This window comes from Ptychodera flava, chromosome 22, assembly GCF_041260155.1.
Source record: "Ptychodera flava strain L36383 chromosome 22, AS_Pfla_20210202, whole genome shotgun sequence".
Lineage (NCBI taxonomy): Eukaryota > Metazoa > Hemichordata > Enteropneusta > Ptychoderidae > Ptychodera > Ptychodera flava.
The window spans coordinates 5,742,016-5,767,862 of NC_091949.1; the positions used below are offsets into that span (position 1 = coordinate 5,742,016).

Sequence of the window (25,847 nt, forward strand, 5' to 3'; positions counted from 1 at the left end):
AATCCTTGGATGTTGTGCTCTAGATGTCATGGGCAAAACTCAAGGTATTTGTGCGCTCAATGAAGTACAATGCAACTTGCTTTTCAACTGGGTTGACTGTACGCATGCGCGTTCTTGAAAAAAAAACTTTGAGCAAACACCTCTCAGTATATAGGGATAACTTAGCAATACAATTTTTTTGACAAAATGTCATGTGACCTTGGTGACCTTTGACCTTAAATATACATATTTGTCCATAACTCAGTAAACACAAGTGCTACACCCTTCATATATGGTATGATCGGACATCTTATGACGCCACATATTGTACCTCATTAATTATGTGCATATCTAATTTTGAGCGAGCCAATAGAGCAAGAGGTCTGATTGGGGCGGGGGTTTGAGGGGGGACTTTAAAATATCAAGGGTACGTTGGGGCACTTGAAAGGATTTGGGTTCTTAAAGGGGGACTAGAAACAAAATTGTGTCTGGTTAATTTGAAATATGTGTAGGGTTGTCAATTAAGTAATAATGTTTTGCTAATTTTGGATGGTTTTTGCTTTGCGTATCCACTGCAGTTTCTTGTTCTAACTTAAAGCGCGATGAAAATTCCAGCACAGTTATATGTGTACAGTCAGAATTGTTATTGTTTAAAATTGAATTCAAGGCTGGACTAGAATTCATTTGTCATCAATAACAATGATTACAGTCTTTACACATATACAGATATACCAAGTTTTTAATATTTAATAGTTTACATGTAGACTGCCATGAATTGTGAAATAGTAATTTCGGGTGAAATTCCAACATCATATTTGTTGTCCGCATCTGACTTTCAAACACCCCATTTGAATTAATCAATTTTTTGAAACTTGGCCAACCTAGTCATGATGAGATCAAATATGATCACTAAGACGTTTTAAAAAGTGATTTACCATTTTGAGGTAAACGAACTTTCACACCCTAGCAATTTTACAGAAGAGCAGCCTGTCGCAGCATTGGTGTCATAGCACACTCACAAGGTACTGGTAGCCTGCATCTCATACGTTCGTGAGGCAGGCTACAGTACCTTGTGAACGCTGATGGCGCTATGTATAAAGAAAGGTACAGTAGCCTGCCTCTTCACGTGCGGGAGACCGAACTGACCGAACGTGGTTTTCAGTAATTTTTGTAACATAACGACATCAGCGACAGCATTGTGCGCTTCATAATCCTGCCCTACAAAGTCAATTGCAAGACTTTCTTGGAAATATGAAACTCTATCAGGATAAAGTGATCTCAACAGTGGTAAAGTATCAACAAATCCACAAACACTTCTCACAAACTGTTCTGTCAAGGAACATTCATTCATGGCTTGCAACAAATATCTACAATCAAATGATCGAGCATTGTGTGCAATTTAAAATTGGATTATCAAATTTGCAGATAAATGTTATAAAATTTTTCAAGCATGTCCCTTGGGAACTGTAGGAACTGGTTTTCCTTCGTAGCACAGTTTTCCATTTTTTAAAGTAAGGCGAGTTTTTCTCTTGCAATACGACAAATTGGCTGTGTTGGCAATATATACTGGCTTAACTGGTAATCTCCAGACACAGCTGCAATCTGAGTGCTTTCTGTTGTTGAATCTGAAATTTAATAAATAAGAAAAAATAAACAGATTAATCAGTTTTCTTCACTCATGACAGCCAGTAAGAGTTTTTGGCCGACATCATAAAAGAATGGCATTTATTTCTATGATTTGTCAATGGAGCCTGGTAGAAAGGGGATTAATGTGAATCATGTATATTACTTTACTTACTTTTAATTTATGTAAAGAGAGATATGCAAAGTGGACTTAATGAAGGAAGTTGGATATTACCAACACAACTTTATTATTTGTCTATCTTAAAAGCGTTATTACTGACGAAACCAGTTTACAGGAAACGTTTATTGTTGGACATTCCCTTTTACTTGATCGACCTCATCAAGGTCAGAGTTAAAATGCAAACGCACACCAATCATGGATTTTGAGAGTTCTTCGACGTCGAGTGACTGGAATGCCTTCTTCGGTACCTGATCTTGTCGTAGCGGGCGCCACGCCGAGCATGTGGCTGAGAGTGCTGACCATAGCAGAAACCATAGGTGAAACAGAAGCGGCCCGCCTATCACGTGACTTCATACTGTGCCAATATGAAAGTAGAGATCCGACAATCGTTGACTGCCAATCTCCAACAAGAACGGCATATTTCCCTCCGGTGTGAGTTTCTGAGATATAAGGATATTAAAGGCTATCCTCTGAGTAAACGGTAACAGAAACTCCATGATTAGGCCTACCACTGTAAAATTCATCATTGTTTTGAAAATCTACAAAAATTCTTGTCACTCACCTGGTTTACAAGATGCATCAAACAAGTCAATATTGATGAACTTCCATCCTGTTGCCAGAATAACTTTGTCATATTCTTTGCTGGTGCAAGTCGCAGTGCCTGGTGGATCCCAGTGTGGCAATTTAATCTCAAAGGTCTGCGTGACAGTACCGTCTTCCTCTCTGACTAACTTGGTGTTGCAATGACAGAGAGCGTGGAAGGATTTCAGATGACACATGTCGAGAACATTGTTGTTTGCAGATCGTAGATGTCAAACGAAGTGAGAGTGTCAGGCCAACTTGAGTTTTACATGTTCACATAAGTATGATAGCTGCACTGCCGGCTAAGTGATCAACAAAATTGGATAATTTACAATAATAGCCAAATTTTTAGTGTTTATCAGAAAAAAATATTCAGATACAGATTTCTACAAGTCCTTGGAAAAATCTCATCAGTGGGTACAAACTCAGGTAAACTGTTGACGTTTCACATAAAACGTACTATCATGGTACAATAATATTAAACTAATTATTTGGTTGTTATTTTATGAGCTCTCAACGTAAATATGCCGATAAAATTGTACAAAGCAACACGAAGAAACAGTGAATACAGCACAACAGAATTTGTTGCATGTAGAAAGGGCTATTTGTTAAGCGAAGAGTGCCTTTAGCTGATGGGGGATAGGTTGCCTTGCTTGCGTATAAAAGCCTATTGAAAACGTGCACTTGATGCTTGTCCAGTCATGCCACATTCTCCGGATGTAAACCAACAGGCATTTATCACCTATTGTCTTACGTCAATAAGGCACATGTTTTCACCTCCAGTAATTAACACCTTATTTCACGGTCCCTCCATGGAGGGACCGTGGTGTCGGCTACTTCGTTTACGCGGTGATGGGCTTTAGTGTTCGTAGACTTTTACAGGTCAGCATAGGAAGACTCTAAGGAAAGGAACATATGGAGTTGTCGATGTTATACAGGTACTTTCAGAATCTTGTAACAGAGCTTGAATTTTAGATTCAACGTTTAATTTAGCAAGACTGTGTTGGAGATAGACCACAACTTACGAGAAGATGTCTCAAAATCAACCTAAGACAAATATAAAACTTTCTGGAATACGAGGAACACTGCTCCGAAAGACTGACAACTTATTAGTGATTCATGATGGACGCGAGTAAAAATGTAACAGCGTCCATAGATTAGTAACTTACCCCTCCAGGGCTTGCTTGGTTTGGCGCACTCAGTGATAAAGCTTCGCGTAAGATTGTCAAATTTTGAGCGACGGATCTTCAAGTCTATACATATCATAGTCAAATGTATTAAAATAATTTAAATCATACCAGTATATTGGTGGCACAATGCAGCGATTTGATCGGTCGAGAGGTGAAAAGACCCGTGGTATATTCGCGATATACCACGGTTTACCATGGACTCTTACCCCGGTGTCTATGGTTTTACCACGCGTTGTACCGCCTATTTTTGATTTTGGCAAGAGCAAAAATCCTTTTCTGACGTTGCATGAGAGAATTTTAATATACTGTTATGATATACTCCCATTGACGGTATACCAGTCGATTTTGACCAGTTCATTTCATATATGCACAAGCGATAGCGAGTGCTCATATGTTGTGAACTTGTCAAATCTCGTGGTATACCGTCTCTTGGTTTGCTTTATTGCTTAAATAAACCATAGCAAGAGAAAAGAGTGCTGAAACCAAGACCCCTACCCCAAGGGACGGACATTTCAGCAACCCCTATGTGATGATTGCTGAAATTGTGTAATGTCTGAGAAATACTCCTATGAGTAAGTTATATTGTCGGTGCATGGTGGCGCCTGTCATATTCGCAAAATGCCTATATATTGCCGTTTTGGTTAATACTGTATGTTGTACACACGTGATTAAAGGGACAAATACGCCCTCTTTTCTAGCTTTTTTCATGAATTTTGCTTAGTATCCAAAGAATTTTGTGTTGTTTGACTTCTTGAATCATGCTGAAGCAATGTTCAAATGTACACAATCTCAACTCTGCTTGCAGCAAGTAAGGTCTTTACCAACGAAAATATCGACTTCAAAAGTTTAAGCGTACAGCACTGACTACGCATGGCTGAACATACACTGTTATATTAACTTTGGACCTCATGCAAGATTTTGTAATGAAACATGTTGATTGTTGGCGCCTTTCATCGAGATAAAGATAGCAGCTTTCGCTTACCATGTGGCAATATGTTTGTTTATCACAGGAAAGCAAGTGGGAATAGGAAAAATCCATTTATCTGGAGGTCCTAAACAAGTCACCTGTTTGTTGTCAGCAAAGAGGTAATTTTTGGCACTTTTGCGGTTATATATACCATCGTTATTATGTACACTGGGTGACTTTATGCAAGTATTCCATGTTTTCTTGGTATCATAAAAAGGTCAAAAAGAGCGATTTGTCCCTTGAACTGTTGATTCAGTTTTTCTTTTTATTCAAATAGCTGCATTGTTATTGTTTTTTGTGGTGGTGGTGATGATGATGCAGATGCAGATGATGATGATGATGATGATGATGATGATGATGATGATGATGATGATGATAATGATGATGATGATGATGATGATGATAATGATGATGATAATGATGATGATGATGATGATGACGACGACGACGACGACGACGTTGACGTTGGTGGTGAGAAGTTGCTAAAGTAATACAATGCCCTAATATGGTGTATACTTAGGTACAAATACGCTTGTTTCAAATGTAGGGCGGAATGACGGCTGTTGGAAAGATAGGCCAAGAACCAACACTGCCAAACAGAGCGTAAAGATCGACATTCGCTCCCGGGTATGCCTTTGGCACCACAGGGATCTTAGGTGGCCGGATTTAGGCCTGGCGGATAGACTATCTACAACACAGTCTTCTCCTTTCTTCCGATGAAGGCTCCTGTAATGTCTAAATTACGGGAATTTAATGCATATCCAAAATGTACAACACAAGCAGGACTGTGGTCCGTATCTACTAACTTGAGGTACAAATAAACCATAATCATTAAAATCAATTCTTTTACAAAAGATAAGCTTAAGTTCCGTTCATAAATGAAACCAAAACAGCTGACATGCCCTCGATCACCGATCAAATAACTGGTACTAAGTAAATGAAAATGCAGAGTTGACTATTTAGAACACTGGAGATGGTCTGGATGCGATATGCATGTATCGATAATGAAGAGTAAAAAAGAGACATTGATTTCGGTTGTATATCATTATTTGTGAACCTTTGTTTCAAGTTGACGTTATTGAGTATGAGCTGACATTTGACACAGCGCCCCCATCGTAGCATATATATATATATATATATATATATATATATATATATATATATATATATATATATATATTATACATAGGCTTTGATTTCGGATGATGTCATGATCTCACCTGTAGCTTATGTACTGACTGGCTTTGGCCTTTTTCACGAGGCATATAAATCAGGTAGGAATGAAAATCAGACACGCGATATTCCAAATACATCTCACGAAAGTAAAGGTGTAAAAAAGAAATTAAAAAAAATATGATGATAAAATGAGTGGTTTGGATGAAGGAAAGCTATTCGTAGCACAAAGTTTCTGCAAATTTTACAGACCATGGGGCTTAAGTATAAAGTCCATCTGGAAACGATTTGCGATGTCTTTTTATCAAAATATATTATTATGTCTTGCGTTGAGCTTCACGGGATCTTTGTTGGTGATTTGTTTAATAGCGATAACTTTCACATGATATTCGGTATGTCCGGGGCTTTTAAAATGTGGTGCGATATGCGGGCTTGTGACATGTGATATCGTCTTTGAATACAATCACGGTTATTGCTATTCATTCATGCAATTCAATTTGTTCATTCCACTCTCCTCTGGAAAAAAATAACTATGGCAACGAAGTTAGGTCCTTGTCGATTTAGGTAAATCTTTTTACGCACAGCAACTTCAGACGACACTAATAGGTCTGGACATTCGTGTAGATCATTTACAGTCGGCGAATAAGGTTTTACCATCATATAATTGGCCTTACACCCTGTTTTGCAAGACAAGGATGTCGCATCGTATGGATTTGTTCCCCCACTGCTATTATTTTAATGAGGCCAACCTGAAGAATGTAACGAAGCCCACCTCGAGTCCGAACACGATCATTAAAATCGGCTGACTAGGTAAAGCTCAAGCGCAGTGGAGACCATCGGTCACGTCCACCGCGAGTGCAGAGGATGATGTTGATTGCTATCTAATGATCTCCCTCGCTCAGTGGAAGAATTTATCCAACAAAATCTCGTTTGTATACTCTGTCAGCCAGGCCGGCTGCAAAGATTATTTCTGCAACTATGACGTCGACGATAAACGTTACAAGTACACGTTTTAGTCGTACATTATATGGAGATGATTTTGAAAAATATTTTATATCCCCTATCATCGAAGAAACGACAAATATTAATGAGGAAAAAGTAATATGGCCCTCGGTTCCTCCTAATGGAATTAAAGAGGAAAATTCGTAAACCTCACTCAATTGAATAACTTTTAGTTGCAGCGCTTGGTTTTTTGCACAATCCTTCCACTATACCTCATACAGAAGAAAAGTTTGCTTTGGTAAATTAATATTGAAGAGGGAGCCTTGCGTGCGTAAACACCAGTTATACGGGCTTCCTTGCCATTTATATCCGTTGACATATATCTGTTTAGTAGTGCAATCTATGAAAGAAAATTACCATCGCTTCATGAATGTGCTACAGTAACTGTATCAATATCCACAAAGATCTCCAAATTTGTACTGTGAAAGAAGACTCCCAATATGCCTCGTTCAATATGAATATTACAAGCTGAATTCGAAAATGTAACCACGTTACAAGAAACAAAAAAAGAAGACATGAAACGAAAGAGAGGAGAACATATGCTTAGAAGGAAAGGGGAAAAACGGAGTACCACTACCATTGCTTTTGATCATGCTGATATCACCGTTAGCATTACGTCATTATGCGCATAGACTGTCTGCATTCGGTCCACCTGCGCAGATGAATTTCACCGGTGTGTTGGACTTCTGTTACAACTGAGTATATACGCTCCCTGTTCGGTTCAGATACTGCCCGCTCTCGTGAAGTTTGTGGGAAAGACATAAGACCATAATCGCCTCGTAAACTTCAACTGTTGTCAATCTGTTCCATTTTGGGCCAAGTTCGAGGAAGAGTGATCATTGTTGAGAATTCTACGGTAACCTTGACTTGGGAATAGCCACGGTTCCTCACACGTCTACACGTTGACAAACGATAACGGCCAGGCAGTTTTGTAATTGTAGTAATGTCGATAACATCACACGCCAGTTTAAGGTAAGTATTTCGAAACTCAGATTTTGAGCATACACAACTGATCAGATATCGCGAACAAGACTTCGTCGCATTTTAATGTTGTGTGAGCATAACGGTGAACTCGACTCCGAGACGATCGAGGAACCGTAACGAAGGAAGACATTGTTTGGTGTGCAGGACACGCCAGTGAGCGTGTTGTTGTTGATCAACGGCCATATGGCTTGTTTATGCCAGTACTGTGTAATTTGACCCACGCAGCAGCGTATATCTAACGATTCAAACGCTGTACGGTAAATTTTATTCGATACTTCATCAAAATGCTTCATCTGGTTCAGACCCTGGCGTTTTTTATCAACGGTTAACCGTCGCCGTGTGAATGAAAGTTTAACTGAATACATAGACAATGATGAATGCTTCGTGAGAAACATTTGATTTTGAATTGAATGTTTTCTTGGGACAGAAGACGAGATTTAAGATCATTTACACAGATTTCAACTCATCGATAGTTAAGCGGACCTGGCATATTTATTTTCATCCATCGAGAAAATATGCGAGTATAATGGAGTCTGTCGAATTTGTCTGAACATCACGCCATCGCCATTCACTGGTGCGGTCACTTCCGTATTTATGCGTGGTGGCTGGCTGACGTGTGTAGGCAACATCGTCATTGGGAAAGTGATATCATAACATTCATGAGTACCAATCATGGAATAAAAAATGGGATAGGTTTCCTGGAGTGTGGCTGTCGCTTTTGGTCGCCGGACCAGAGTCTCAGTCTCGAATAATAAACAAATGGTAATCAATACTTTGTTATTTACTTCATTTGAAAAAAAATCTAATTGTGGGGTGATGGCAGCTGTCAGCCTCTGAGCTGAATGGTCATCCATTATTATAACTGCCACTATGTATTCCAATTGTTAGCAAATGAGGTCATCTCACTTCTGTATTACTTTAGAGTCCATAAAACTGTGATCATAAGCCGGGGATAATAACTCGATGGAGTGGCAGATCAAAATGCAATATTATAGCAGCAACAAAGTTCAAAGGTGTTATTGTTGCCATAGAAACAAACAAAATTAGTTGGAGTGACTGGTTGAATATGGTATATTAAAATGTAAAAACATAGTCCTCATTATTTTTGTTTTGTGCAGAGTAAATAGTTTACAAACAAAAATCAACGTACCTTTTTCAACGTATTGTGATGTGGAAACCAAATTCACAACAGATACCAGTGAATATTTTGTCTCAGTAATTGTTGACAGCCATAATAGGTGTACAAGAATTACTCTAATACAGGGATATTATTTGGGTCAGAATATTATCCTGTCCTAAAACAATTCTATCATTGAAGTCTGGTTTGAGTAAGATGTAATAATATTCTTGTCCAGAAGAAATGTGACATAGGAACTAGCCTACTATATCATAATTTTAATTTTTACGGAACTAAGGTTCTACATCAAATCTATGATGGATTTCAGAAATTAGTCGGAATACACTAGCATATGCATTGTTGATCAAAGTCAAATCACAGCCTGTCACTTTCTATTCCCTAATAAAATTCCCTATAGTAGTCTTCTTGTTCAGCAAATATCTTTAAAGATATTTTTGTTGTGGACAAAGTCCTGAAGTACGGTTGAAACTAGTCATGCATTGGTTATTTGTAAATAATGAAAATGTAAAACATGGCACACACAGGTTAAAATTATTTCTCAGTGTTATTTTACGAGTGAACTATGGCCACAATATTTACCATGAGCAAATGAAAAAATATTAATTTGAATTTTTCTAGGGATCCCTGAAAATGCTAGATTAAACTTGAAATCAGATCAAAATCAAGCATATCATCCTGCTAGTTTAACAGATATTTAAAGATTATGTCACAAAATGGAACAAATTATCAGGCAGGTATTAATTCTTATCAAGTTTTATGTCGAAGGTCTATGACCTCAGGATAATTTTTGTGGGCGTATTAAAATAATTATGATGTATATCTGCACAATTTAGAAACTACACTTGACTTAAATAAATGATTGTTTGTACACATACATATTCAAAGTTCAAGCAGGCTTGTAAAGGTATACAACAATTAGTTTTTAATCATGATTAATTCTAGTTTCATGTAGAACTTCAGTGTATCATTTGATATTCTATCACCATAGAAACCAACATTCCATGTAGTTGGTTACTTTAAAATGTCAAAGTCTCCATCAATTATTCAAATGGGGGCGTTGGAGACAAAGAGAGCATTGGATAATAAAACCAAGTAAATCAATACTGAGCTAATATAAAAGGCAGTCCTTTGTTTCCGTAAGCTGCATGTAGAAGTATGTAATGTCTTCCAAACATGCCTGGTTTATAAAGTCTGAGACATACACAACAGCTTTCAGGACATGACGTGGAAGGAATGACGTGCTATGCCGTTTGTATATAAATAAAGACAGTGGGGAAATTCCCTAAAACCATGCAGTCAGATGAGCTAGGAGAAATGACTATACAGTCAATTCATGTCATCTTTATTGGGTATTTCCTCGTGCAATTTGTTGTGTTCAATCAATTTCTCTGTCCTACATGTACCATCCTTTTTCCAGACAACATGTGTATACACTATGGCCAACAAAGATATGGAAAACAGTTTTGTTTTATGATGTTTAGCCGTTATTTAAAGTGTGGCGATTATTGCCCAAGTTTGCCTTATTATAATTTCCATTCAGTGACGGTCACTTCATCGTGGGAATGGGGTCTCTGTGTGATGTTGTAGAATCAATACCAGACAATCGATGTTGTTCTTCATGAAATATTTATATCAAAATATGTAATCACAGGATCAGGAAGTCACATTCTTTCTTCTGGAACAGTGACCCGTAAACAGACCCTTAACAGATTGTCTGAACTTTAAGGACAGTCAATTTAACCATCACTAGAGGTATATGTTTTGGTCATCAGGTTTTGTTATCCTATAGCTGGCAACATTCCTCTCAACATGACTGCATAAATTACATAAATTGTACATTTTTTATGCATGAAATCAACCTGTACACCCAAATTCTCAGAAAACAGGTCCACATACACATTTCATAACAATGAGGTTTAGGTCAAACCATAGTGTTGAAAAAGGCTTGAAGCACAGACTGGTACATGTAGGTTAATATCTAAGCACAGAGGTTATATCTGAGTACATAGTCTGCAAATATTATTTGTAGAATACAGTGATAGACTGGACAATTCCTCATGCAAGGAGATCATTCCAAAGTCTTGGAGCAGATCTTCCAACCTACCTTCTGATTGTATAGATTCCTTATGATATTTTCCTTCCATTTTCTGATTGAGTCTGAATTTGATGGACCTGTAGAAGGTGCACCTAAAGAAGTGAACTTTTGATGTGCATTAACACATGAGCGGTATGACATGTTTCATGGTCAACTGCTACATATAAAGCTATGAGTAAAATGTAGATTTTTATCTCCATGTTGGTTGTGATGAAGTTCTACATGTCACACATGTGTACATAAATATTACTGAAGAAAAGATTGCCCTGCTCTGAAGAACACTTGGTCCATCCCTCTCATAGTATTAATCGGTGCTAAGCCGTCTGAGTTACTGTTTACGATGAAAAAATTTACAAACCTATGTTTAGTTACCCCCTCCGCCTTTATAGTGTTATACTGTTATACTCCAGCTTTGCACGGGCTCTTGTGTTCTTCTATTTTATCAATTCCCCCCTCCACCAGAGGGTAAACAAATCATTATCCATAATATTCAAATGCATATAGAGTTTATGGAGTTTGCAAATTACATGTATGCTAGATCTGAGTTCATTCTATCATTAGCCAAATTACTTTATCTATTGGTGTATGGCAACGATGTGTTAACCCTTTTACCCATCCAGCATCTCAGTATCTAACCTTGTTGCAAATGCAAATAAATAACTGCTATTACTTTTATTGCTTTGTCCAGCATGTTTAGACACGCTAAATTCCTTTGTCTCATACAACTTTTGTTACTATGAGTAATAATTTTGGAAATATAACATGAAATGATGCAAATCTTTCCTTGGAAAGATTTTATCTCGTCTTGAGTAATATTTTTCTATCTGTCAGTTAAGCTAATTAGATAGATCAAGCACTGAAACAAAAGTAAGCATTGAAACGAAGAAACTTGTAATTTATGAAACTAAAGAATCGAAACCATGAGTAAGGATTGACCTATGGTTTCTTTACAGCCATGTGTCAACCATACTCCAAATTACTTAACCCTGAGTGCCAAAGGTGAGTTTTGTTGTCTTTATACAAGATAACACCAACAATTTCTTTCAGATCCAGACAATTTTTCTGATCTTTCCCAAAATTTTGGTTAAAAAGTGTAGCCCATGAAAATTTATGTCCAGTTGGTCCAAAATCATGGAGAAAATTACAGAAAAATTCACAAAAATTGGTAAAATGTTGCCATGATATTTTTTTGGGAAAAATTACAGTCCTAAAAGGATCAATGATATTCAAACATTATAACTACTGGGCATAAACTATGCACCATAGGCTAAACAAAATTCAAAATACCTTAGAAGTAAAAAATCACATCATAGCAATGGTTCTTAATCCATACCTGTGTACTTACCTATGTACATATAATATGTATAGTGTACATAATATATTCAATTTTTTTTCAAAGGTGAAACCTCTGAAATACTGGTACAAAGATGGCTGCTAATATTTACCTTACTTTATATAAATATTATTTTTCTGAAGTGCATGTGAATAAAAGCAGCCATGCAAAACGACAAGGTCTCTTTTTCATCAAAATAGTAAATGGTTGTTTTTTTCTAATGCAAGGGTTTTGAAGGAAATCTGTATAAGCTTTTGCAATTTAATGAGTCACATGCTGACAAATGTGAATATTATATGAACAGCAAAAAACTCACCAGAATGGCACCATCTGCTCAGAATAATCTGTGTTTTTAGCTGCCAGGAGCTACATGTATCTACCTGTATACTGCCTTTACCTAAATAAAATATTTAACTGTAGTCATATGCCAACTGTGATTCCTTGGAGTAAATTTTAATGATATTGGTAAGACACAATATTTCCCTCGCAAAACGTCTAAAGTTGCAAGACGGCATCTTTTGTCCAATATTACACAGAATTACTTGGTTCATAAACAAAGGATGCCTGACATGATTGGTTTTATTCGTTATTAAAATTTATTCATTTTCAAATTTTACATTAATGTTAAAAATAAAATGTTTCAATCCAAGATCTGACAAATGTTTGCTTATTCTTGGATCTTTTTTTTGTGTGTAAAATAAAATCACCAACTTGCTAGTGCCAAGAAAATCAATTATTTCCAAGCCCATTCGCTGTTTTCATACCCAACATTAAAGGTTCTACTTCATTATTGTTATCATTTGACAGGATTTGCAAAATTGTCTGCCATTCAGGTACTGTCTTTTCGAACATGATTAAAGTCATATGTGGTCATTTTTAGGCGATGATCATCAACAGACATTGAATGGGAAACAGTACAGTACAAAAACTGCACACCAAGCATATCTCTATGTGTTTGATGTTTAATCGGATTATGTCAATGCCTGTTATCCTCTACATCACAGACCTCAATGATGGCAGACCATACATGTACCAATAACCAACACTGATATGTGTAACTCAGTCACTGAGCGTCTATAATATATAGATTTTTGTGCATCACACTTCAGCTGAGCCTGCGTGAGCTCACGCAGATTAAAATCTAGGATGTCAGTTTTATAGCGTGATAGTACACCCACCTTACATGGTCAGTGTTGATGCAATTTGGAACCATGCATTGTATCGTTTCTCTTTGAAATGAGCGTGAATAGAATTAATTGATTTCATACAATTGCATACAATTTCCAATTATTAAGCTGTTGTGTTCAACAGATTTGATTCCTGCTTTGTGGCGATTCAGTGTTGATTCGGTCAATAAATTATTACATATTTGACCGTGTGTTGATATCATAGTTGACAGGGAATTAAAAAAAATAATTAGCATATCACAAAGCATTGTCCATTTCATTTATAAACCTAAAGAATAATCTTTGCCAAAATGAAATTTACTAATTTTGCTTTCTCTGTTCATTTTACCAGACACTGATGGAGTGATACATTTGGTAGGTGTACATCTCACCTATTTCTAAGCTATTATTGTCACAGTGCCATTTCACATACAGCTTCCCATCTATCATCAGTTTTATGCAAGCCAATCATAGGAGATGTATGTTGCATTGCTGCATGTTTCCTCCAATGATAATGTGCATCATGGCAGTCATCACTTTAGCAATTACTTTTCGAATTTTTGATTCGAGAGCAGGAGTGATATGTGGTGTTTCAAAATGTATGTGCCTGCAGAGCAACCCTGCTTGGAAAGATAGCAGTTCATTAAAACAATGCAGTCAAAAACTAAACCAAGGTACAGTACTTTCATCAAATTTGTAACTTGAGAGATGTTTATTCAGTCAGTGTAATCAAAGCATTAGTGTTTTAACCACAAGACGCCAAGTTAAACATAGTTTAGCAGTACATTTAAAAAGACAAAGTCACTATTCTTGACTTCTCTTTTGTCATGAGAAAGTGAAACGCAGTAAATCATGAAGTCAAATTAATGTTGTTGCATGATATGATGATCAGTGTTTAACCTTAGTGTAACTAAATGATACCATGAAGTTTTCACTTGGAGAACAACAGTCAGCTTATCAGTCCAGCTATTTAGATTTGAACTTGAAGAATGTTGTTTCACCATTTGCAGATGAATCTTTCTGCATCAAGTACTCCTCCTCCCCACCATGCCTTCAAATAGTCCAACCTAAATGCACCATGGCAATAAGCTTCAGAAAGTAAAAATTATATCATATCATGTCACATCACATCACATCATATGACATCATATCGCTTCCTGAATTACCTCATTTCATTTGATCAGTTACACATGATTCATACCTGATTCTCACTGTAAATTAGAAATCATAGTTTTGTTGTTTTCCATTTTGTATCATGTATCAATTCAACCCTAGCATGTTATGAGAGGAATTAAAATAATTAAGCCAATCAAGCTAATTGGTTTGTCCCAGTAAAAACAACAGCACAGTAGGTTATTTTGTATACTGGTACTGGTATGTACATTTATTCTGGTATTTGGTTGTACATGTATGTATAAGATAGCAAGTTAATGATGCGTGACATTAACTAATTGTTTTCGTCTATTTAACTGGAAAGAATGATAGGAAACCAACATTGTAATGCAATTAAATGTTAACTTTCCGTGTACATATATGTATGAATGAATACAAAATATCTTTAACATACATGTACATTTACCATTACAAGGGTGTCAGGCTGAATTATATACAAGTAAATAAAAAAACAAATGGGCAAAGCAATACAGACAAAAGGCAAATAAAGGAAAACAAGATTGTAAACAAAGCAACAAAGATACAAAATCATATTTAATAAAGGAATAAGTAAACAAACATTTCCTAAAACTAGATGACAAATATGCAAAATAGAGCAATCATGTGACTTCTAATCAATGAACATAATCACCTTGCTGAAATACTGCCCTTCTTTTCAAAGAGAATAATTTGTGTCTTGATATCATCTTGACAAGTGTTTTTTGGCAAATAGCTTCGCATGTTTTTTTAAATTTTGTTCCAAATTTTTGGGAATGTCTTCACAATATCTGGACTGTTTGTAATATTCACATTTTTATGTGCATGGCACACATATTTATGTACCGTGTCAAAAAACTAGTAATATAAGGTAATTCACAAAATACTGGGATTTATGTCTGAGTTTATCTTGCAGCAGGGGTATTGTCCGAGATGTGTAGAGTTGAGGCCAATACCCCAGTGTACAATGTACAAGGACATACATGTACATGTAAATCCTGGTATTTTGTGAATAACATTATTTTACACCTTTTTAGTCCCATTTTACAAAAAAAGAATCAAAATTAAAGAGTGTTTGGGATGCCTGTTATGCTCTGCACTGATCGTGGGCAATTATTGGAAGCGCATTCAGTGTATCCGCTAGGTACACAGAACACTAAGAAAATTTCAACCCATGCAGTGCAGTGCACATGGTAGAAATTGTAGGTAAGCAGCATAATTTCATTCAAATTCACAGGTTTTGTATTGAACACTATTAACTTTGTGAAGTACTGAATGTTTAGAAGTATATTTTTTGTTAAAAATTTACAATCATCTTTCCTTCCCCCCCCCTTGACATTGAGGATTGAGGTCAAAGGTCAAACAGCATCCAATAACACCTGAAGTTATTGTACTCCGTGTCAAAATTATTGGACTCCGCGTCCTCTGATACCAAAACTTACTGTACGATGAAACTCCATAGGTTTGACGCTTGTGTATAAGAACAATATTCATACAAGGGGGAATGCTGTCATGTTGTACCCATGCAGTCAGCTTTGCAAAATACTGCCAGGGAGATGTAAACAGTATCCAACACCAATACATGAATGTCTGCAGAACAATGAGGTTTTGTAATTACATCTGTTAAATTTTAATCAAATTAGATGACCAGGGGCCTCATTTCATGTGAAAAAAGTTTATCACTTCATTCCAGTTTTGGGATATCAGTTTCACGTAGGATGGATGCATAAAATGCTTCAGATAATATGATGTAAAGAAATCTGATAATTGAGGCTCATTATTGTGAGGGTCCATGAGGGACTGCAAGCATCATGGACTGTCGGCATTTTGTAGCTCCTGAAAATTTCATCAACAATTGCTTTGACTTTCTGTGATCTCAGTAAATCATGATATAACTCCATGATTGATTGGTCCATCGTGGGAAAAGGTAATGTGTACTGATTTGTCATTTAACCTTCTAGTTCTCGAATTTTTGTGTTGTTTGTATTCTCAATCAAGTAACATCAATCTGTTGGTTTCAAAATTTTAGAAGTAAAGGTTTATAATTTTTTTGTCAGGTGAAATATTTTATATTTTTGTCATGAGCATTAATTCCAAAGTCCAGAAAACATAGTGGTATTGTATATTGTTCCAGCAATCTCTCACAATCTATGTTGGAAGTCCTTGTATCTTTCTATTATCAAGAAAATGAACTGTAGTGGCCTCTCTTGTCAGTACTGTCAGATATGCATGTACATGTACTGTGTAAATACATCTGAATTCAACACTGATAAGGGAAATTTCTAATTTCATAGTGAGAAGTTAAAACTTTAGAGCAGTGCAGAACTTTGACTGCCAACAGCCACTTTTGTTGCTGTTGCATTTTGACTTCAATTCTTAGCAGTTTGACAATTTAGGATGAGTGTATTATGCATACTGCACTCTCCCTGCAGCCATAGACACTTGGCTACAGGTATCAGCATTGAATTCGTACCTATATGTACATTGTATTATCTGACACTTGCCTACTGTATGACAATGGCTATATGGATATTTTGGGCCATGAAGGCAAGAGGGATTGTCCACATCTGGTTCAGAATTACATGTAATTACAGTACACATAGGTTATACATAGATTGGTCTTTCATTTCAGAATGTTTGGTATCCTCTCACCAGGTGTTTTTTCTGAAAGTAATGTTTTTATTACCCATAGTATTCTATAAACACACGCAAATTCCACATTTGCAAAAATTTTCTTCAAACCCCCTGTGTTCAATGTATAAAATCACTGACTTCATGATCTCCTTTCATTAAATTTCAAATTAAGGCAAGAAATAGAAAGTCATTTTGTTGATACCTGTAGGCTATCACACTTAGTCTTAATCCATATAAGATTAGTCTCCAGGGCCTAATTGCAGTATTACATTAATCTGTTTAATAATTATACCCATTGTTGTATTTAGTTCTTGTCAAAGATGTACTTGAATGCATGTGATAACCAAATCAGTAAAAATTTCCCATTTTAACCTAGCATGATCCACTTAAAAATATTATCTGGCCTGAAATATATCACATACCAGTTAGATCAGTGCTAAAGTTTTCGCTCTGGGAGACTTTTGAATGCGCCAGTGTAAATTCTTGTCTCATACGAAATGATCAGGTAATTACAAAGTGCCTGCCAGGCCACTCTGCCACTGCTAAGCTGAGTATCTTTCGAAAAATGCACTTTGCCAGAGGGTCATGTTATGTCATCAACATCACATGATGTGGTAGTTGCCCACGTAAACAACACACCCTTCATGTGGTTCAGAATCTAAAGCAATACAGTCAGGTGGCCACTATGGTAGGTCAGGTTATTGCGGTCATTTGAGTCGATCAATATTGCATTTATGAGATCTCTGTGTTTTATAACAATATGGCTGCTGATCGATTATAGTGGCCGTTAAAGCAGTAGTTTGCGGTAGATTAAGAGAGATAATTCTTTCACCTTCAAAGTTCTCAGAGTTAAAATTTCCAGTTTCGGCAGATAGTCCTTTTAGTGTAGAAATTACAAAATGTTTGAGAAATTAATTGTTTCAAATTTCATTTTGCATTGTTATCAACCTGACTCGGAAAAAAAATGTGGTTATGTTAATAGGCTTGGGAAGTAGCCAAGCCTGACTTTACACATAAACTTGCACGTGTTCAGTCACAGACATGCAAGGTTGAACTTGGCAGTGAGTACTGGAGTGCCAGGTTCATGACCTTGGATTACAAATATTAGAATTGAGATTTAGCGTTCTCTCTTTCAGTACATGTACATTTGTAGTCAGTACGTCCTTCAGCTTCACAGACCAATTCATACAGTATAAAGAGGGACAGTGTTCTCATACTGTTGATGCTATTTTACTCAATTTTTGCACTGTATTTGAGAAGCAGTCACCCTGGTCTGAATTTGAGGCTGAATTGGGAAGTCAATAGTAAATGCATGTACCATCAGCCCTTAACCTTTGACCCCAACAAGACAACACTGATATGTGATAAAGATGTACATTTTGCTACCAAAACTATTCTGACATGAAGATGTACCTGATATATGTCAGTGTAAAGTATTTTGGCTTCTCCCACAAGCTGAAAATTCAAACAACTGTACAGTGAGGTTGTGTGTTCGATAGGATATCATCTTTGCTCGTTGTGACTATTTCTGTTATTTTTCACTCTGACATAAACACCTAAATGTACCGTATACAAACCATGTAATATCCTATCTCTGATAAAATATACATGAATGTCATTATTGTAGGCTTGATATTGATCAAATGATCCATTTTGATGGCCATGTATTCTCTATTCTCCAGGGATAAACTCTCCTTCATGTTTGCTCTGATGTATGGCTGCAATGTCACAGACACAAAACATATCAACACCCACACACAGTCATTTGTGGTTCGATAGTCCATGAAGGCCCCTGTATTGCATTAGATTGGGCTTACATAGGCCTTCACTGCATTGAATCACAAGCGACTGTTTACCCGCATACGGAAGACATATCCATACAAAGCTGTTCTTTTCTACGGTAAAAGGAGAGGTGGATGAAAGAGTGTAAATCATGGCATCTGTTCCATAAAAGGGACTCTCTCTCTCTCTCTGTCTATATCTCTCTCCTTATAGCTACTATAGATGAGTAGGATTATAAATTGTAGTGAAAACTGCATGTACATGTAGGTGAGAACAGCTTTCCTAACACTGGAAATGTGATATGTTAAGCTAAGGAATACAAGGAATTCTTCATAACTGTAAACCCAGGTTAATATGCAGTAAGGTATAATTATGTACAAGAGTTGAACTGTATATGAAGAAATGTATCGTGATTTTTGTCAGTGTTTGATCAAAGGCATTGCACAGGTTTATTTTTCTTGATGTAGGCCATGTATTGCATGTATTGGAGTACCATTCTATACCGACCTGAAAGTCCCCATGACAGGGATTTGAATTGCGCCAGTCATCACATGTTGAAACATGAAACACAGTCCAAACCTTGACAATTACCGTTACTGACGCCGCCGCCTGGTTTCTGTTGTAATTGATATACAGATATCCATTTGCATATCATTAGCTGGTGGCTTGTTCATAGTTTTAAATCAGAACTTGAATTTTCATATTCAGAAATATCACAGGGCATTCGTTTATAATGGCCAAATATGAAAGTGATAAATAATCAAATTAATTTTGTACAATGTATAACACTATGGCAGTTTTCAAAATCCTCATTAAACCTGATTATGATTTTGTGCAATTTATTCACAGTTGTATGTTTTAGATGCAGTGTTGAAGATATTAATTCCCTTGCAATATATTGTCAGTATTTTCTGCCTGTTTCTGTTTACATGGAATTTAAACTGAGTAAAAGAAGGTTTGTAAAGTGGCTTTCTATTCCAGGTGGTAAAAGCTAAGGGTAAAAAATTAAGAGTTGAAGGTTTAGTTTACCTGAATGCATCCAATTTTATTAATCACATGTCTGAGTGCATATTCTCTCCATTTCAAATGTTTGTGAGAGATGTACATGTATAGGTTAAGAAAATAATTTATAAAGGAAGCCATTGAAAGGTCAGTGTAATCCCAATGGTAAAATGTCAAGGTTTAATCATGATGGAAACATTTTTGAATCAGCTTGAAACAGCTGCATGTAGAGTTTTTGAATTTATAACACTACAAGGCAGATAAACTCAAATGCATTATTGATGTTATTATCAACAAAAAATTTTCATTGTTCAAAATGCTTCCATAGAGCTTACATGTACACCCTGTGATACAGATAGGCAAAATGTACAGTCCCTGTTTTTGCTGACATTTCTTGGTGCAGTAGCGAGTAAACAACCCAGAGATTAACGCTGAAATCGCGGTTTCACAGTGTATGGTCCATGGGGGGAAACAGTTGATTTGGGGGGGGGAGGGGAGGAGGAGGAGGGAGGATATTTTGTAAAAAAAAATGTTGTCAGGTGAAGGAGAACCAAAAAAAAATATTTTTATTCTGTAATCTTGAGCTTGAGAAAACATTTCTAGATGTGCCGTGCTTCTGCATAGGGAAAATAATCAGATGCAGGACTGGCAATAAAAAAATTCTGTCACAGTTGCTTGAAAAAAAATTCTGCCACTCCTATTAAAATCAAATGATTCTGCCATAACCACGTCTTTGAAGTGAGCAACGGGTAACACCAAAATAACCAGTACATGTTTAGTGATGCTGGATTGCTATTTTAGTTTGCCACACCAATGCACGCTATCATAATGACAAGCAAACCAAGTACATCTACCAGGATATTCTATAAGTACCAGCATAACTGCAGACAGGAAGTTTAAACCATCATTCTGGCAGGTCAGAACCTCAGCCCTGGGATAATGTAGGGAGTATGTGTCAAAGTTCACACCTATTTTCATTTACACAATATTGTTGTCGAATGTTTTTATACCGAAGAAGGACGCTGCACAGATGTGAGTCTAGTCTACTGAGCTATGTCATTTTAACTTGTCAATGGCCAGATGAATTGAAAAATATCACTACAAAGGGAGCGTGTGTACTTTGAAATACATTTCTATTGTTGTAAAAATGTTGTATTACAGTAGTAGTGCTTTGAATGGATGACATTAGCAAGATAACTCATGTGCCATTGAAATGTTAAACAGAGAGATACATTCAAAAAAAGTAAAAACATCAAACGACCAATTTATTCCAGACTTTTTTGACAATATACCTTTAAATAAAGAATTACAGATGCAGGTTTCACATTGCATTTCAAGAAATATGTCATCTTATGAATGTCCATTTACAAATATCAGCAAAAGTAATTTCTGCTTTTGTATGATTTCCAACACCAGTGTGTCGCAAAGAATGGTTGGCAATTGCTACAACGTCCTTGGGTCTAAATGTTATTTTATCGTTACCGTTGTTCAATAAACGTGTGTCCCTTGCAACAAGAACATGCTCAATAAATACCTTTTTCCAAATACTACCATCAGTTACTTAAAAAACATTAAAGCTCTGTTTTCAATGTCGATTTCATCGTAAAATTTATCCTTCAATAAATACAGATACCTGTAATTTAAAAAGTTTTTGTGCAAATTCGTTATTGATAAAATGAGATGGTCTTGACAAACAACACTCATTAAACTTGAAATCTTAGATGATAAAAAGAAGGGGCTTTTCAATTGTTTGAGAGAGCGATTAAAAATTATGTACCATATAATCGATCCAATTAAAGCAGTTAAACTGAGTATTTGAACTGGGTCAATAATTCTGTTTACAAATAGAAGTGGCATGCCGCCATGGGTAGATCAAAGTAGGTATTGTAAGAGCATGAATCATAGACAACATAAAATACTGCGTCATGTCCCATGAACAATAGAACACATACATTGCTGAATGTTGTAAAGTATAGTTTTTGAGCTGTCACAATCAGAGTAAATTATCAGCAAAGGGATCTATACCATGTCATTGAAGGGCACTGTACTGTACAAAACATGTAGATTTCTATGGCTCAAGTTTGTTACTAAAAACATCAAATTTTCAACCACTGTATTGGAAATAATGCATGGTAAAATGGAACTGGTCAATGATTCAATTCCTCATCTCAACCAGATAAACAATTTGTCATTGTTTTATTTAGAAAACATCATGCTCTTAATTGAATTATTATTATTTTTTTCAACAGTTAGATAGTATGTTTCAGTTTTTGTCTCTGTTTCAGAGTTTGATGCAGGATCCATTTTAAACATGTATACATTTTATTCAGAAAAGATTATATCTTTCAATTTTCATTCATAGATACAGTAACTTAATGAAATTCAGCATGATTTGATTAATGAAATAGATATTAATTTATGTAATGATTCAGAAATTAATCTCACTTTCTAGGCCCAATATAATTAGATCTGAAAGTACAATGTAGTATAGCGATTTTCAGTGTGCTTACGGGAGGGTTCATAAAACATACTTTTGAGCTTCACCCTTACAAGTACATTGTACTTACATGTACATGTTGTACAGAATGGAAAACGGAATAAACAGTGTCATAACTTCATCGTTTTTTCTTTCAATACCTTTCCAGATGGGCTAAAACGAGTGTCAGCACTTGAAGATGATGTCTGTTGATGTCCAACAGTCAGTAGAAACAACTTACCTGTACTTAACCCGGAAAGGCCGACTTTGGCACCATTTTGAGACACACAATGTCGGAAAATCCAGAAGTCACTCCACTAACAGCTTCCAGTGAGAAGCTACCGAACAAACAGCAGGGGAAAGCATCTTTTATCTCTCGCTTACCATCGCTACGACGGAAAAAGAACAAGTCCCCAGACCACGTGGTGCGGGATCAATCAAAAGCCGAGACACGGCACCAGACTTCAAAAAAAGAAAGAAAAAACAGCAAAAGGAAGTCAAAAAAGGGAAACGAATCAAAAGACAAAATGACCACACAGTTTGGAACAACAAAGTTTACACCTTACTACAGACCACCACAATATCAAGGAAACTACAACGGCCCTTCACTACAGAACATACAGATGGTGTCCAAAACATCTGAAAAAGTGGCACAGTACGAACATCGACTGACTGCTTTGAAGGAACAAGAAGAGAGGTCAAATCCAAAGGCCAGGCCAAAGGTAGAAAGAGAAAAGAATGGTTGTGGGCCGCGTGTGTTCGGTGAGGAAGTGAGAGCAAAAAGCTCTCGGTTTGGATTCCTCGGTGGTTCCAGGAGCTTAAGTTCTTCAAGTGAGAGCTCATCATCAATAAACGATGAAAACAAAGCACCCTTGAGGGATTCAACAGAAAGGCTTTCAGCTCCATCACAGAGCTCGAGTCTGATTCCATCTCCAACTCAAAACTCCACCTCGTCTGCGCGTACTGCTTCAAGGTTGCCAACAGCATCAAAAACGCCCACAAAATCCACATCGAACGGGACTAAGGTGTATGGGAAACCATTGCTGTATAAAAGTGTATTTTCATCTGATGAAACGAAACATCAAGCGAGCAAAGTCACAGAAATAGAACAGGACAACCAAATACAGGCAAGCAGCTGGGATCGTGTGCCATCACAAATTGAGTCGGTAAATGGACCCACTGATATGGGAGATGTGAAAAACAATTCAAATTTAGAAGTAGATGAAGATAAAAAATCACCTAATGCATTTTGTAATCGAACGTTTGGTTTTGTAAGCGAGGAAGAAGCTCCCTATGGTGGAAATGAAATTGAGCAGGGGAGAAATAGAGATATATTGGAAACACCTCCATCTGTTGTTACTAGGGAGGAGAGAATAAACTATGATAGATCAGAGGATGCCAATGAAGTTCGACAAGATGGACACAGTGATATGCATATAGAGTCTGGATTTGACAGAGTAGATGCCAAACAATGCCAACAGAACAGAACAATTGCCACAGGCACATCTATCAGTTCTAAAAGCGATGGAACAATGAATGATGTTGATTCACACACACAAATGGTGTACAATATGGCGGACGGTGAAAATGATATCCAGGCAGGGTCCATATCGGAGAGTACCACTGTGAATACAGCAAATGAATCAAAACCCACATCATGTAGTGGCAGATTTACTGCTCGAAGGAATATTCTGAAAACTACGTCTGAAAATGAAGATACTGCAGCATTGGTAGAGCCAGATTTTCAGGAAGTTAATTTTTCAACAAGCACCCAATGAGGAAGGCACAAAAACGGCGATTGCAATGTGTGACAGTCCAAGCAAAGAACTGCTTGCTGCTGTGAGAAGTAAAATTGACATTGCATTTGGGGAAAAGCATGCTTCTCCACGGAAAGTCTGCAAACATGTTTCAATTGAACTACCGATTGAGGAGGAAAGATATGACAAACACACTGACTTGTCCCAAGGAGTCTTTGTTAACTGCTCACCAGAGAAGAAAAATCTAAAAGCACCAAAATTCTCAGAAAGTCACCCGAGAAATCCAAAACTCAGTGAAATCAGATCAGAATCTATAGATTTTGATTGTGATCTAGACTCTCTGGCCTCGGATGATTTGATGTGTGATGAACATTTCTTTGATGACGATGATGAAGCGTTTCTCAGTAAAAGCGCTGGGCATGCAGATCTCCATGAGAAGAGCTACAAGTCTGGAAGGCTTGCAAGCAGAGAAAGGTCCTCTAGCTTTGAGGAAAAGCTTGAAAAAAGGTGAGAATTTTATTTAGATTTCAGTTACCTGAATGTGTACATGTATCATGAAGAATTAACAATCTACTTCCCCTCTCATCATAAATGGACTCTTTCTTTACTATTTTATGATTATCAAAAATATTTACTTATGCTCGTCCATTCTGTAAAAATTTCAAGTACATATATTTCAAAGGTAGGGTGACCACTTTCATAATTTTCATTTATATGTGAATCTGCTATTAAAATGAGATCCAAGTATCAGAATAGCAATGAGTTCCATTGTTGTATTTCAGTGGATGTAAGTGACGCTAAATGTGTACCTATCATGAAATCAGCAGTGTTCTCCACAGCTGGATAGAGAAAGAGTGACAGCTAATTTACATAACAATGCAAACTTGCATCATTTCCATTTTAAAATATTCCTATTTAAGGTTTCCTTGTTATGGTGAGTACTGGTATTGCAGCCAAGTTCCTCCCACACATGTACATGTAGCTGTATCATACAAGAGTTTTGTCGGTATTTTCAGTACCGGTACTAAATATATGTCAAGATCTGAAATGAAGTTGAGGTACATGTGTATGGAAGATTTAGTATGATAGTGTTATATTCTCCAAAAATGAGTCGTTTTATTTTATCCAAATTTCATGCAATTTTGTACTCAAGTATGGAATGAGACAGGGATGTATTAATTAAATCAATTTAAATTTTCAAAGATATGACACAGGTATATGTGTGTATTATGACCCAGATTTATCTGAACTCAGCGGCTCTGTTCCAGCTTGGTGCCAGCTCAATAGCCATGTTGAAATAGCTTCCAATGTCAGACTGCCATCTGATCTTATGAGCAGTATCTTATGACTATTCAGATTTTGATGTGTTCAAGCACAGTGTTTCAGCAATTTTGTGCAGCAAGGCTATATGCATGGCATTGATGAAATCACAGATCAATATTACATTAAGAATTGGCTGAGTGAGGATGTGAAAACTTGAGTCAACATTGCAACGTTAGAGGAACAATTTGAAGTAAAATGCCCTATGCTCTGATTGTGAAAGTTCAGTGACCCTTGAAGATCATCCACAATACATACAATGGAACCATCCATTTTAAAAGGACAAAATAGCTGTTCCATTTTAAAAGGACAAA

At 36.6% G+C, this 25,847-nt stretch overlaps 1 protein-coding gene across 10 annotated transcripts in view; it reads left to right on the forward strand.

The window, feature by feature from the left end:
• Positions 1-7,346: 7,346 nt before the first annotated feature.
• Positions 7,347-25,847, forward strand: part of LOC139122533 (nuclear transcription factor Y subunit beta-like) — a 52,019-nt gene continuing 33,518 nt past the window's right edge. For 8 of the 10 annotated variants that reach the window (XM_070687999.1, XM_070688001.1, XM_070688002.1 and 5 more), the window contains exons 1-2: positions 7,347-7,669; positions 22,626-24,720. In XM_070687999.1, the coding sequence (XP_070544100.1) occupies positions 24,260-24,720 (461 nt within the window). In that variant the 5' untranslated portion in view covers positions 7,347-7,669; positions 22,626-24,259. Of the gene's footprint in view, positions 7,670-13,765; positions 13,789-22,625; positions 24,721-25,847 lie in introns of all 10 variants that reach the window. The other 2 variants (XM_070688005.1, XM_070688000.1) reach the window with 2 other exon arrangements.